The sequence below is a fragment of the Fringilla coelebs genome (genome assembly GCF_963513975.1).
Source record: "Fringilla coelebs genome assembly, chromosome: 20".
Classification (NCBI taxonomy): Eukaryota; Metazoa; Chordata; class Aves; order Passeriformes; family Fringillidae; genus Fringilla; species Fringilla coelebs.
This window is the reverse complement of record NC_140046.1, coordinates 10,471,560-10,484,168: the sequence shown is the minus strand read 5'-3', so window position 1 is coordinate 10,484,168 and position 12,609 is coordinate 10,471,560. Positions and strand designations below refer to the sequence as shown.

The 12,609-nt window shown below is 57.5% G+C and overlaps 1 protein-coding gene across 1 annotated transcript in view; it reads left to right on the top strand.

Moving 5' to 3' along the window:
- Window positions 1-1,877: 1,877 nt before the first annotated feature.
- Window positions 1,878-12,609, top strand: part of CALN1 (calneuron 1) — a gene marked incomplete at both ends in the record, with an annotated part of 136,322 nt that continues 125,590 nt past the window's right edge. The window contains one exon of the mRNA XM_084219127.1: window positions 1,878-2,003. Coding sequence (XP_084075253.1) covers window positions 1,878-2,003 — 126 coding nt within the window. The remainder of the gene's footprint in view (window positions 2,004-12,609) is intronic.

Genomic DNA, 12,609 nt, shown 5'->3' with positions numbered 1-12,609 from the left:
CTGCCCAGTTCCCCTTTCCCTGTCCTTCAGGAGCAGTCGACAGCCGTGCACTCACTGTTATTCACTGCTCACCACTGATTAATGGGCTGCTAATGGCATTACTTATTTCATTATCCAATCTGCAAGATCAGTCATTATCTAGGGAAAAGGAAAGTCCATTTCTTGCTGGCATTAAGTGGCTGGCTGGCAGGGTAAAGTGCAAGGTTCACATTTAGGAAGAGGAGCAAGAAGAAAATTTCTTTTCAGGGAGAAAATTCGCACTGAAAGTCATCTCCAAGTTTGTATTACCCAAAAAGTGGAGCTCAGATACCAGAGGAGGTGATGGAAATTACAGAGATAAAAGAGGTAGCCCAAAACATAAGGACTGTGTCAAGACGATGCCCTCAGAGGGCTGGGATAACACTGCTGGTAGTAAAAATTATAATTATAATTTATAATAATTATAATTAATAATAATACACCTTGGAGGGCTGGGTCAGAGCTCAGGTGCTTGAGGTGTGCAGTGAAAGAAATTATTGCTTTCAATTCACCTTCCACAAAAAGGGCGAGCGAGGCCAGCTGGTGAGTGACAGATGGACAGGGGACAGCAGGGAGGGGACAGCAGGGAGGGGACAGCAGGGAGGGGACATCCAGGGCACGGCCCGGGGCCCGGCAGGACCGCGGCTGGCCCGGAGCCGGTGTCAGGAAGGATAACGAGGGGCATCTGTGGGGCACCCGGGGGCAGCAAGAAATAAATAAATAAATAAATAAATAAATAAATAAATAAATAAATAAATAAATAAAGTGTCCGTCAGAGCACGGGGAGAGCCTGGCTGAAGGATCAGAGGTTCATGGAATGTCCTGGGTGGGGAGGATCCACAAGGATCGTGAATTCCAGCTCCTGGCCCCGCACAGGACAGTCCCTAAAGCAGTCCCTGAAGCACAGCAGCTGCCTGTGAGCATTGTTCCATCGCTCCCTGCTCTCGGCTGATGTCCCTAAAGGAATGGGGACAGGGCCAGCCAGGTCCGAGCCACAGGGGGCCCTGGCATGGCCACGTCCTGGCCGCAGACAGGAAGGAGAGCTGTGGCCACAAGGAGCCCTGACGTGGCCACGCTGGGCATGGGAGGGGAAGGGGAGCTGTGGCCTGGGCTGGGAGCGGCCGCAGGGCCCTGGGGGACGGGCAGGGGCTCGGTGACACGGCACAGAGGGGCTGTCGGGCTTGCAGGGTTTGTGTGACACTCGCTGAGGGGACACCCTGGGGGTGACACCTGTCCATGAAAGGTGCTCCTCTTGTCCCGGCACACCCCGGGAGCGCGGGCTGGGGTCAGCCCTGCCCGGTGCCACCTCCTGGCACAGCGCTGGGGCCGCTGCAGGGACCCCGAGCAAGGCGCTCCGGGCTGGCACGGGTGGCAGCGGGCTCCTGGCCCGTGTGGGTGTGTGCAGGAGCCTTTCCAGCGTGTGCCCAGCGCTTCCGAGGAGCGCCTGGGGAAGCTGCGGGTCTGAGCTCCCGCAGCCCGGGCTGCGGCTGGAGCCAGCCCTGCCCCTTCCACCCGGCCTGTGCCAGCCCTGGAGCCCACGGCCGGTGCCCCGGGGGAGCGGGGCCGTGTCCCGGAGCGCGCCGTTCCCTGGCACTGCGCATTCCCCGCAAGCCTCGCTTGTACTGGGAACCGAACATCTGTTCCAGATGTGGCCGCTCGGTGCCGGCGCTGCCGCGCTCCTGCCGCTGCTGTCCCGCTGCCCGGCATGAATTATTGACAGCGGGGGTTTAAATAAATGATAAAGCCTGGCCGTGCGTGCGCTGAAGTTTGTGTCGCTCCTCCGCAGAGTCGCGCTCCGGGCTCGCCTGGCCCCATGATGAGCTCGCCCCGCGCCCGGGCCCCGCCGACTCGTGTGCCCGATGGGGCTGATCCAGGAGCCGGCAGAGGGGCAGCCCAAGCGTGAAGGTGGCCGCGGGGATGAGTCTCCCGGAGAGAAGGAGGAGCCGCCGCAGCGGAGCAGGCAACCGGAGTTCCCCTCCTGGCAAGTGCTTTTCGGCTCTCCGGGCCCTTCCCGGCGCTGGCAGGGAGGGAGGGAGAGAGGGGAGGAGGGGAGGGGGGGACGCTGCTGCCCCCGGGGTGGGCGTGGGGACACCGCGGGTGCGGGGATGCTGGCTCTGACCCTGGAGCAGAACCCGCCCCTGGCGCTGCTGAGCGCCGACAAACCCCGAGCATCTCCCGGGAGGCCAGAGGGACTCCGGGCTGCAGCCAAAGGTGGGTCCCGACCGAGCCGGCCCCTCCTTTCCTGCTGCCTCCGCCCGGGAAGTCCGAGTGGAATTTTGGAAGCCTGGTAGCCTTGGAAATTGATTTTTTTTTAAAATACTTTTCTTTCTTCACCATTTTGAAAAATGGCTTGACTCACAGTTGCATGAGGCTGTGGGGACTCACAGCAGACCATCTGTTTCAGCTGTTACCAGTCATTAATTCTTTCATAATTTTTGCTACTTTCGAGACACTTTGGGGAAAAAAAATATGTTCTGGATGGCATTGGAGGAGTTCAAAGTCACTAACATATTTTTCTCAGAGAAACAATGTGCCCTGAATGCAGTTGTTCTAAAAGAAATACATTTTTATTGGCTTTCTAAATGGGGAATTTGTCTCCTGTGGCCATGCAGGAGGACACGGTGTTTATCTCCTTTTCACCATGTATTTGGCTCATACCTGCACTGCGATCCACAGACTGAGCAGGGTTTTTCTGGGTTGAATCTACTGCAGAAAGGCTTTCATTAAAAAAAAATACAGTGGGATTTTCTCTTAAGCCACTGCATTTCTGGGCCCAAGCACTCCATGATTAACTCTCCAGCCCTCCTGGGACAGGTGCTCCCAGCTGATGGCTCAGGGTGCTGGGTGGGGCTGGGGCATCTGGCCTAGTAAATAATGGCACAAAGCCATCCCATTGTCACTGTCCCCCCAGCCTGGGCACATGGACCCTCCTGCCTCGTGTTCCCTGAGCCAGCTCCTCCAGAGGGGCTGTTCCTGAGCCCCCAGGGAATCCTGCTCTTTGTGCTTTAGGTGTGCTCCTTGCCCGCTCCATCAGCGCCTTCACCCAGGGCTGGGGTTCACCCCAAAGCCCCCCTGGGGCTTTCCCTGTGGCTCATGGGAAGTTTTAGATGCAACAAAAAAAAAAACCATCCTTGAGCTTTGCATGGAGTGCCAGGACAAAGGGAATGGTTTTAACAGCCAGAAGGCAGGGATGGGTGGGATATTGGGAGGGAATTTTCCCCAGGGAGGGCCCTGGCACAGAGCAGCTGTGGCTGCCCCTGGATCCCTGGCAGTGCCCAAGGCCAGGCTGGACAGGGCTGGAGCAGCCTGGGACAGTGGCAGGTGTCCCTGCCCTGGCAGGGGTGGCACTGGATGGGCTTTGAGGTCCCTCCCAAACTATTCTGGGATTCTGTGATTCCATGATTTAAGGAAATGGAAAGAGAGGGTGCAGGACCTTGGCCACACGAGGTGGGGGCAGCTCTCCCAGCAGAGTCCTTTGTGCCACCACGAGGCCGTGGGGTGGGGACAGCACAGCAGAGAGCTCTGGCTCGTGGCTGAGCAGCTTTGTGTCCTGTGTCTGTGCCAGGAGGTAAAACACGGCCAGGAGGCTCCAGAGCTGCTCTGGGGAATGCAGAGCAGAAGGGCCCTGCCCTGTCCGGCCGGTGACACCGGGGAGGGGACAGCCAGGCACAGGGGAGGGGACAGCCAGGCACACGGGAGCACTTCAGCCATCCATCAGCACTGTGGCTCTCAGTGCAGTTATAAAGGTGGCCTGGAAAGGCTCCCTGGAGCTGGCCCAGGAGCCCTGCCCGGGCTGGCTGGGGGAGCAGCTCCTTGGCACTGCCTCTGGGGCCGTGCTGAGGCTGAGCCTGGGCTGGGACACCGAGGGACACCTGGGGACAGGGAGTGGCACGGGATGGCAAACCCCAAATGGCTCCATGGGGCAAAGCAGAGTCCAGGGCTGAGCTCAGGTCTGGATGATCCCATATTCCAGGGATGGACTGGAGCCACCTCCCAACCTTTTCCAGGCCATCCCTGGGTCCTGCTCTCCTTCCTGAGCAGGGGCTGTGCCCGAGTGCTGGAGGACAGCCAGGATGTGCTCGCCAGCAGAAGGTGCAGGAATTCACATCTGGAGCCTTGGAGACGTTTGGGGCCAGTGTGGTTTTCATTTGAGGCCTTTCCGTTCTCCATTGACTTAATTAAATTTGAAAAAAAAAAAAAAAGAAAAAAAGGAGCAGGCAAGATTGGGCTTTTTTTTCCCTTTTTTTTTTTTCTGATCAGATGCCTGGCTTGGAGTGCTACAGAGCCAATTTTCATTTTGAAATTTCCTTTCATTTTAAAGCTCCCCACAAGAATTTGGAGCTGCAAACCAAAATGAGGAGGTGTCAGACTTCACAAACCAACCCAACCCCAAACCTATTCATTAACTCAGAAAGCATCTTCTATTTTGTCAATTTTCTGGAAAAAAATTAGCTTATTTTTTTTCAAATAAAAACATTGCTTTTAAAAAGAAAAAAACAAACAAACCTGAATTAAGCAGAAATACTCAATACTCCTCATGATTCACTGCAGTGGAGAGAAATGGGGGATGGCTCTTGGCTGAGGGCTGCTCTTCCCCTTTGCCCTTCCTGCTGCCAGCCTGTGCCATGGGACAGAGAATTTCTGGGCCATGGACAGAGATTTGCAGGTTTGATAAGGATGACTTGAGATCCTGAGGCCTCTTTATTTCTGATGCCCCAACATTTGTTGGTTTTCCCTGCATCCATCCTCCTCCTCCTCCCTCCAGGGGCTCAGAGCTCCAGGGCACAGCCTGTGAACCCCTGCCTGCTCCCAGTGCAGAGAGGGAAGGAAGGGAAGGAAGGGAAGGAAGAAAGGAGATCTCTCCCCAGCAGGAAATTTGCCCATTAACACCCCAGACACCAAAGCCTCAATGGAGCTCTTCCCTCAGCTCAGATGCCTCTCCCTGATGGGAAGTCTAAAAATAAGCACATTCTCCACAAACAGCTTAAAGATGTTGAAAATGAAAAGCAACAAAGGCTGGAGAATGGATGAGTCACTAAATTACAGGGCTATCTTTCGAAGAGCAAAACAAACCCCAGAGAGTCCCCCCAGTCCTGGCTGCTGAAATTCCTGCTGGCTTTGGGGCTGGGCTGGGGCTCTGCCCTCGGCTCAGTCCGTGGGCTCTGAAGGGTGAAACCTCACCCACTTCTGCTCCACTCTGTGCCAGAGCTGCTCTGAGTGACCAGAGGAAAGCCAGCCTGCCCAGCAGCATGAATAGGAGGTGCTCTTCTCTCCCACGTGGGCATTGCTGGGAGTTTTTTGGGATAACCCCCCCTCACAGGAGCTCCTGGGATGAGGAGCCTTTCTGCAAGGGCTGTAAGCAAAAAATTCCCGTCCACAGAGGGTTCCCTGGCCCCAAGATAGCCACAAGTGCTTGGAGTCTCTCTGGGAGAAGATCTCTGTGGGTGTCACCGCATGTTTGTGCCTTTAGCTGGGTGAGATAACACAATTAAAGGTTTGGGATCTTCCCCCTCCCTCAAGGTCTCCATTCAATGAGCTCCACCAGGGTGGACTCTGTTGCAAAGCTGCAGCTTTTTTAGCGTTTGCAGATGAGCTTGAATCAAAATGCTGGCATTTGAGGCAGCAGGAAAGAGGCTGGCCTGGTGCCAAGGCTGTGCCTACATCTGATGTTTGCAGCCAGCCCCAGGCTCTGGGAGAGGCTGCAATGAGCCCTTGGATCCCACAGATGGTGGGGCTGAGATACTGCTGTGCCAGCCCTGCTGCTGGGGTGTGGCTGCCCTCCTCGGGGCCTGCTGGGCTGCAGGGTGTCCTTCTGCCCAGGAGGGACCCCAGGGTGCTCTGGGTTCAAAGGGACTTCAAAGGGATCCAGTGCCACCCCTGCCCTGGGGACACCTTCCACTGTCCCAGGGTGCTCCAGCCTGGCCTGGGGCACTGCCAGGGCTGAGACAGCCACAGCTGCTCTGTGTCAGGGCCTCAGCACGCTGACATCACCCCCAGCACCCTCGTCCATCCCTTCTGTGGCTGCAGGGGGGCCAGGGCCAGCAGCCTGGCCCGTGTCCCCAGCCCGCTGCGGCACCGCTGCCTCGCTCCGGGCCCAAAGAACCCTTTGATCCATAAATCCGTGGCCTGAGCTGGCAGCTCCAACAAAAGCTGTGCCCAAGGATCATCAATCCTGGAGCAGAGCTCGCCCAGCAGTGATTTAATCTCAATATTCCATTCTGAAATGTGCTAATTAAACTCCAGGAGAAAGCATCCAGTGCAGAAGCGAGGTGGAGGAAAAGGAAAAATAAAAGTTTCTCCTGGAATAATTAAGCACCATTAAAACATGAAAATCCAGGCTAGGGAGCAATTGTACTCCTTCCATCAAGTGTTTCATCAGAAATAATGGGGTGGAATTAAGCAATACCAAAAATGTGGGCTGGGGATTGGAAAACCTCTCCCACTCAGGAAAGGCTCCTGAGACCTCCCCGGGGAGGGGACACTGAGTGTTGCCCAGGACATTCCAAACTGGAGTGGGCAGAGCCCCCTCTGAGCACGGTGGGGAAGGAAGGATTGCAGACCTCCCCCTGCCAAGGGCCTTCCCGGTTTTCTGGGCTTTTCCTTCTAGAGGGTCATCCCTAACGGAGCAAAGCTCTTTAATCCCATCGAGGACTTTCTTCTCCGAGGGACCTCAAAGTTTGGCCCTCCAGGCCTCCCATTTGGCTACAAGGGATCTCTGAAAGCCACACAGCTCTCCTGGAGCCATAGCCTGGCTTGCCCTGCCTCCCCTTGGACACCCAATTTATTGCTGCTGCTCCACGGTCCCTCACCCCTCGCTGGGCTCCAGACCCCAGACCAGGACCCCGCCCTGCCCTGCCCTGCCATCACTCACTGTGGCACGTTAAGATTTTCTTGGCTCTGCTGTATCATTTCCAGGAGTGTATTCCCAACATTCTGGGGCTGACTCCCCGTCCTCCTGGAGATCTCCATCCTCCCCTCAGCCCCAGGAGAAGCTGAAAACCAGAGGGTTTGGAGTGATCAGCTCTGTACGGTAACAAAGAGAAAAGGGAAAGGAGCCATGGGCTGCTCCTGTTGATGTGGACACAACCTGGAGATAGTCTGGATGTATTTGGGGATTAATGAGCACTCGGTCCTTTCAGAATTTTTAATAATAAATATATTGGCCTAATGGATTTTCCAGCTACTGTTTTCAGCCACAAAGGTTGGGACCTTTTTGGTTAATGTTTTCCAGAGCTGAAGGAAAGGAAATTAGCTAAAGGCAGGGAATAACTTTCCCAAATGAGGAGGTTTGCCCCCATTTACTCACATAGGCAGCCCAGATGGAGATGAGGTGAACGTTTTCTCATGGATCAAGGGAAAAAAATAGGAATGAAAAGTAAAAGGATGAGATTCATCTGCATCTCATTCTGATGGAACAACATTTGGTGCCATCACTCACCTTCCACCGCTGGTGCTGAGGGCCTTGCTCCTGGAGCAGGGATTATCTTCTCACTGAATGCCAATAACTTCATAGAAATGGTAAAACTCCAGGATGTAGCCCAGCCCTGATGGTTTATAAGGGACTTGGAGCGTGGCTAAATTCCTGAATCTCTGTGCAGGCAATGTCCAGGCAGTGGGAGAGGGGCAGTGTGATGCAGAAATCCCCTCCTGGGGCAGGACAGCTGAGTTGGTGGAGCAAAATGAGTTGAATATCAGCGGAGATGGGGTTTCTGTGGGGTTTATCTGCACAGGGAGCAGAGAGAGCCAAAATCCCTCTGCCCCTGGGTCCTGAGCTGCAGACCATGTTCCTTCTGTTCCCAATAAATCCCAGCGTGGGGAACACGGTGACACACGAGGTTGAAGGGAAGGAGACAGGAAGGATTTTACATCAGAAAAGTACAAGGGAGGCAAGATGTGAATTAAACACCTTTGAGCCCTAAAATCGGCACTCTGCAGGCTTTGTTTGTGGCGCTCATGGCTGTGGGAGTTGCTGGGGATGGCAGGTGTCTCTCCAGCCTCTTTTCCAGATCCAGTTGAGGCAGTCTGAGCTGTGCTGGGCTCCCTTCAGAACCTCTCCTGCAGTCAGCTGCTGTCACAGCACAGCAGCTCTGCTTCCTTTCAGCCCAAATTGGTTTCAGTCAAACTGCCCCTGCTGGGAGCGTCCTGGCCCAGCTGTCCCCGGGGTCAGAGGCTGTGCTGGTGCCAGGCAGGGATCCAAGGGCTGTGTGCCTCAGGAGCATTCCAACAGGAGCTGGGCAGCCAAGCCAGCTCCACCAAGTGCCGGTTCCAGCTGAAGGTGACTGCAGCAGGGAAAGGGGAAGATGTGGCTGGGAGAAGGGCACTCCTGCAGGCACCTCCTCCTTCCCAGGGCAGAAACCCAGGCCCCTTGGATTGTGATGTGGCTGTGCCAGTGGGGCCAGGCAGGCTGGGGGCCCTGGGTGCAGGGAGAAGCACAGTTTGTGCACACAGAGCACAGGACACACCTGCAGGTGTGGATTCTTTTCCTCCACTGCTGCTGGCCAAGACCAAGAAGTCCAAGGCCATTCTGGCCAATATCAGCAATGGTGTGGCCAGCAGGACCAGGGCAGTGAGGGCAGTGACTGTCCCCTGTGCTGGCACTGCTGGGGCACCTCCAGTGCTGGGGGCAATTTTGGGCCTCTCACAAGACAGACCCTGAGAGGCTGGAGCGTGTCCAGAGAAGGTGATGGAGCTGGGGAAGGGTCTGGAGCCCCAGGAGGGGCTGAGGGAGCTGGGCAGGGGCTCAGCCTGGAGCAAAGGAGGCTCAGGGGGCCCTTGTGGCTCTGCACAGCTCCTGCCAGGAGGGGACAGCCGGGGGGGTCGGGCTGTGCTCCAGGAACAGGGACAGGAGCAGAGGGAACGGCCTCAGGCTGGGCCAGGGGAGGGGCAGGGGGGATTTTGGGGAAATTCCTCCATGGAAAGGGTGGTCAGGAACTGGAAGGAGCTGCCCAGGGAGGTGGTGGAGTGCCCGTCCCTGGAGGGATGGACGTGGCACCTGGGACAGGGGTCACTGGTGGGCTTGGCAGTGCCGAGGCAATGGCTTGACTTGATCCTGGAGGTCTTTTCCAACCAACGATTCCGTGCTTCTAAAAAAGGAACCGGTGGCTTAACCCCCCTCCCTGCCGAAAGGAGACCTGGAGACGCAACTTCCCGAGGGGCTCGGCCCCCCAGGAGCGGCTCCCTCCCGTTCATCGGGGCTCTGCCCTGCCCGGGGCTGGGGCCGGAGCCGCTCCCTGCGCGCCGCATCCCCGGCTGGGCTGGAGATGGGGAGGAGGGGGCGGCCGGCGGGGAGCACGGCGAGGAAGGGGTTAGCGGGGGCCGCGCCGCAGGGCTGCCGGCGGAGGGTGGTCCCTGGCCGGGCCGGGGGAGCGCGGCGCGGCGCGGCGGGGCTCGGGCTGCGCTCGGGGCTGCGGGGGCCATGGGGCGCTGAGCCGGGGCTGCCGCGCCGCGCCGCTCTCCTCCTCCTCCTCCAGCATCGCCTCCTTTCAGTCCAGTTCTTCGCTTCTTTGATTTGATTTCATCCTTTCGCTTGGTGGTTTGTTTTTTTGTTATATTATTTTTTTCTCTCTCTCCGCCATCCCCACCGCCCAGATCTCTGTGTGCCTCTTCCCTCCATCCTCCTCTGAATAACTCGTCTGAGAGCGATCTGGAGGGGCGGGGGGGGACAGTGGAGCCGAGCAAACCTGTGGCGGAGGAGCCGGCTGGTGGAGAGGTGAGTGAGGAGGTGGCGAGGATGGGGAGCTCGGGCTGCCCCCCGGCCGGGCGGGGACGGAGGGAGGGCTCGGAGGGAGCCGGCTGCGCGAAGGCAGCGCCCTCCCCTCCCCGGCTCGGGGGCACCGCAGCTCCGCCGGGAACCTGTTGGGGCTTCAGCCAACGCCGCCAGCCGGCTCAGACGGGCCGGCAGCCGAGCGATCCCCGCGGGGGGAGCCGCGGCAGGCCGTGGGGTGCGCGGGGGGATGCTCGGGATGCTCATCCCCTCCCCTCGGTGCCCGGATCCGCGGCCGTGCCCCTCGCCGGCGGTGTGCGGCTGTGGGCGCTCACACGCGTGTTTGTGGAGTTGCCATGGAGCGGCACAACAGCACTTCGGCTGCCCAGAAAACCTTCTTAATTCGTTTCCTGGCCCCCTGCTTGTCCGTAGCGGGTGATGTAATGAGAGCTCGGTGTCTATGCGGTGTCCTGCTCTCGGGGAGTCGGACACGGGTGGAGATCCCAGATCCCGGAGCAGAGGGAGCATCCGCCATCGGTTTGAATGGATGGGTCCTTATGAATCTGTCAAACCCAACAAATGCACTTGACGGAGGAATTCGGCCCCAAACACCTCCTGAGCAACCAAAATGCTCCCGGGCAGAGTCGCGCCCGACCCCCGCTGCCTGCTCGGAGCCGTGATGAGCCCAGCCCCGGCTGCTTTCAGCTGACTCAATCACCAGGTTCGACACCTGATTTGCAGCGCTCGCCTCCTACTTCCCCCACCTCGAGCAGCCCCGGGGCTGCAGCGGGGCGGGCTGGGGCCGAGCCGGCTCCTGGCCGAGCCGTTCCGCGGTTACTCAGCAGCTCCTCAGACCTTTCCCACCCACCAAGTTTTGCTGTTTGCCGTGGAGCAGCTGCCTCCCCCTTAGCGCGGGGCGCCTGGCGAGCTGTGTCCCCTCCCGGTGGCTTTGGGAGTGTTGGAAGTCCTCGGGACACGGATGGGCTGCGCCGGGAGATGAGAGCGGGACGGGCGCTGCGGTGGGCTCTGGGTACCGGAGGAGAGGTGTGTGATCCTGGGTGGCTCCAAGGGCTCGCTGGACTACAGGAGGAGCTTCCCGCAGCCTGGGGAATGGAATTTGCCCGTTGTTGAGCTGTAGAATAGCTGCACAAGGCCGGCAGCGGCACAGGACTGGAGCGCCCAGGGTTCTAGCATCACGTAGGCAGCTGCCACCGAAATGACACACTTGATTGAAGGCCAAAAGAACCCAATACGTAACTGCTGTGATTAAGCTCCATATGATGCCTCAGAGCAAGTAAAAACCCCTCCTTCATCTCATCTTGCTTGTAACGAGACAGCCGTTGCAGGGATCTCATTTGGGTCATGTTGTGGCTTTTGGGGGATTCAGGGGGGGTTGTTTTGGGTCGGGTTTTTTTTGCTTCTGGCTGTACACACCCATGACCTGCAGCAATCCGCACCCCCGCGATGCCCCCTGAGAGCCTGGGGCTGTAGGTGTGCTGCTAGCTGGGAATACGAATCCAAGCAGGTAAGAGCTCCCGATGCCATGTCTTTAGCAGGGAATTTTCCAGCTGGCTTCCCGTGGGTCTCTGCACGCTCCCTTTCCCCCGGAATGCATGTGTGGGACTCTGTTCCCGGGAAGGGTTTGACGGGGAAGCTTCATCCTTTCAGTCTGGGCAGTCTCGGTGGGTGCTCGGCTCTTTGCTCAGAGGGTGCTCCGGACGTGTAGCCAGATCCTCTCTGCACTGCACCTGTGGATAAAGGCTCTGCCCGGAGGGGTCTGCCCGGCTGGGGCACGATCCCTGCGGGAAGTGAGGGAAAGCAGCCGGCTCCTGCTCGGGGTGAGGCTCCCGGGGGTGCCAGGGCTGCAGGGCTCTCCCCTGGGGAGGGTCTGTCCTGCAGGAGCTGCGTTCTGCTCCTCCATCCCTCGGGAGTGTGCAGAGCTCGCCGGCTTCTCACAACGCCTTCCCTTGAGTTCTCGGTGGGGCAGGGGGATTTCAGCAGGGAACAAAAGCGCCTCGGGAGCAGCTCTGTGCCATCGAGCACCAGGGCAGAACTTGGCTTGCAAGGAGAAAAAACCCCAAATAGAAACAGAGCGAAAGGCACAAAGGGTGATTTAACCCCCGTCTCTTTCCTGCCTGCCTCAGCCGTGTGGGAGCGGGGCTGAGCCTTGTTCCCCCTCCCTGGCTCCATTTCCAGGCAGGTTCTGTCCAATCACGGTGTGCTGGAGGGTTCTGCTGATGCAGCCGATCCCCTCCATACCACGGCAGCTCTGTAACTATAGATGGGTTCAGAACCAGCATTTTGGGGGCTGCTTGTCCGGGCTGCCCTGCCCCAGCCCCGTCCCATTGCAATGGCCGGTCCTGTGCGGCTCCCTCTGCCTCCCGGAACGCTGCCCCTCAGTTCAAAGCAATGCAACTTTCTCGTGGCATTTCTTTGGAAATGTCCTCATTTCTAAGCAAAATCATGGCTTGACCCGTGCAGCGATGGTGCCGTGCATGTTTTGTCTTCCAGAGTTGTGGTAAACTGAGCAAAATGCGCATTGAGAAACTCCTTGGACTAGAAATACCCTCCACCATCATTTTACATCTGTGCTCACAGAGCTTTTATTGATTTGGGATGAAATATGGCAGGCAATCTATGAGGTGATGCAAATTCAAACAGGCAGAGCCTTTTCAGAAAATGCTGGGAATGTCAGAAGGGTCTGAGAGCATTCATTGTAGCCAGGTGCCTTCCTGAGGTGAACTGAGAGGGTTTTTGAATGTTGTGTAAAAAGACCAAGTCAGTTTTATTCAGTTCATACAGTCCCCAGCTAATGATGTACTGGGAATTGATCATATGGCAGAGCTTTGCCAGGCTGGGGAGGCTTTAATTGTGTTTTTAACCTGTGA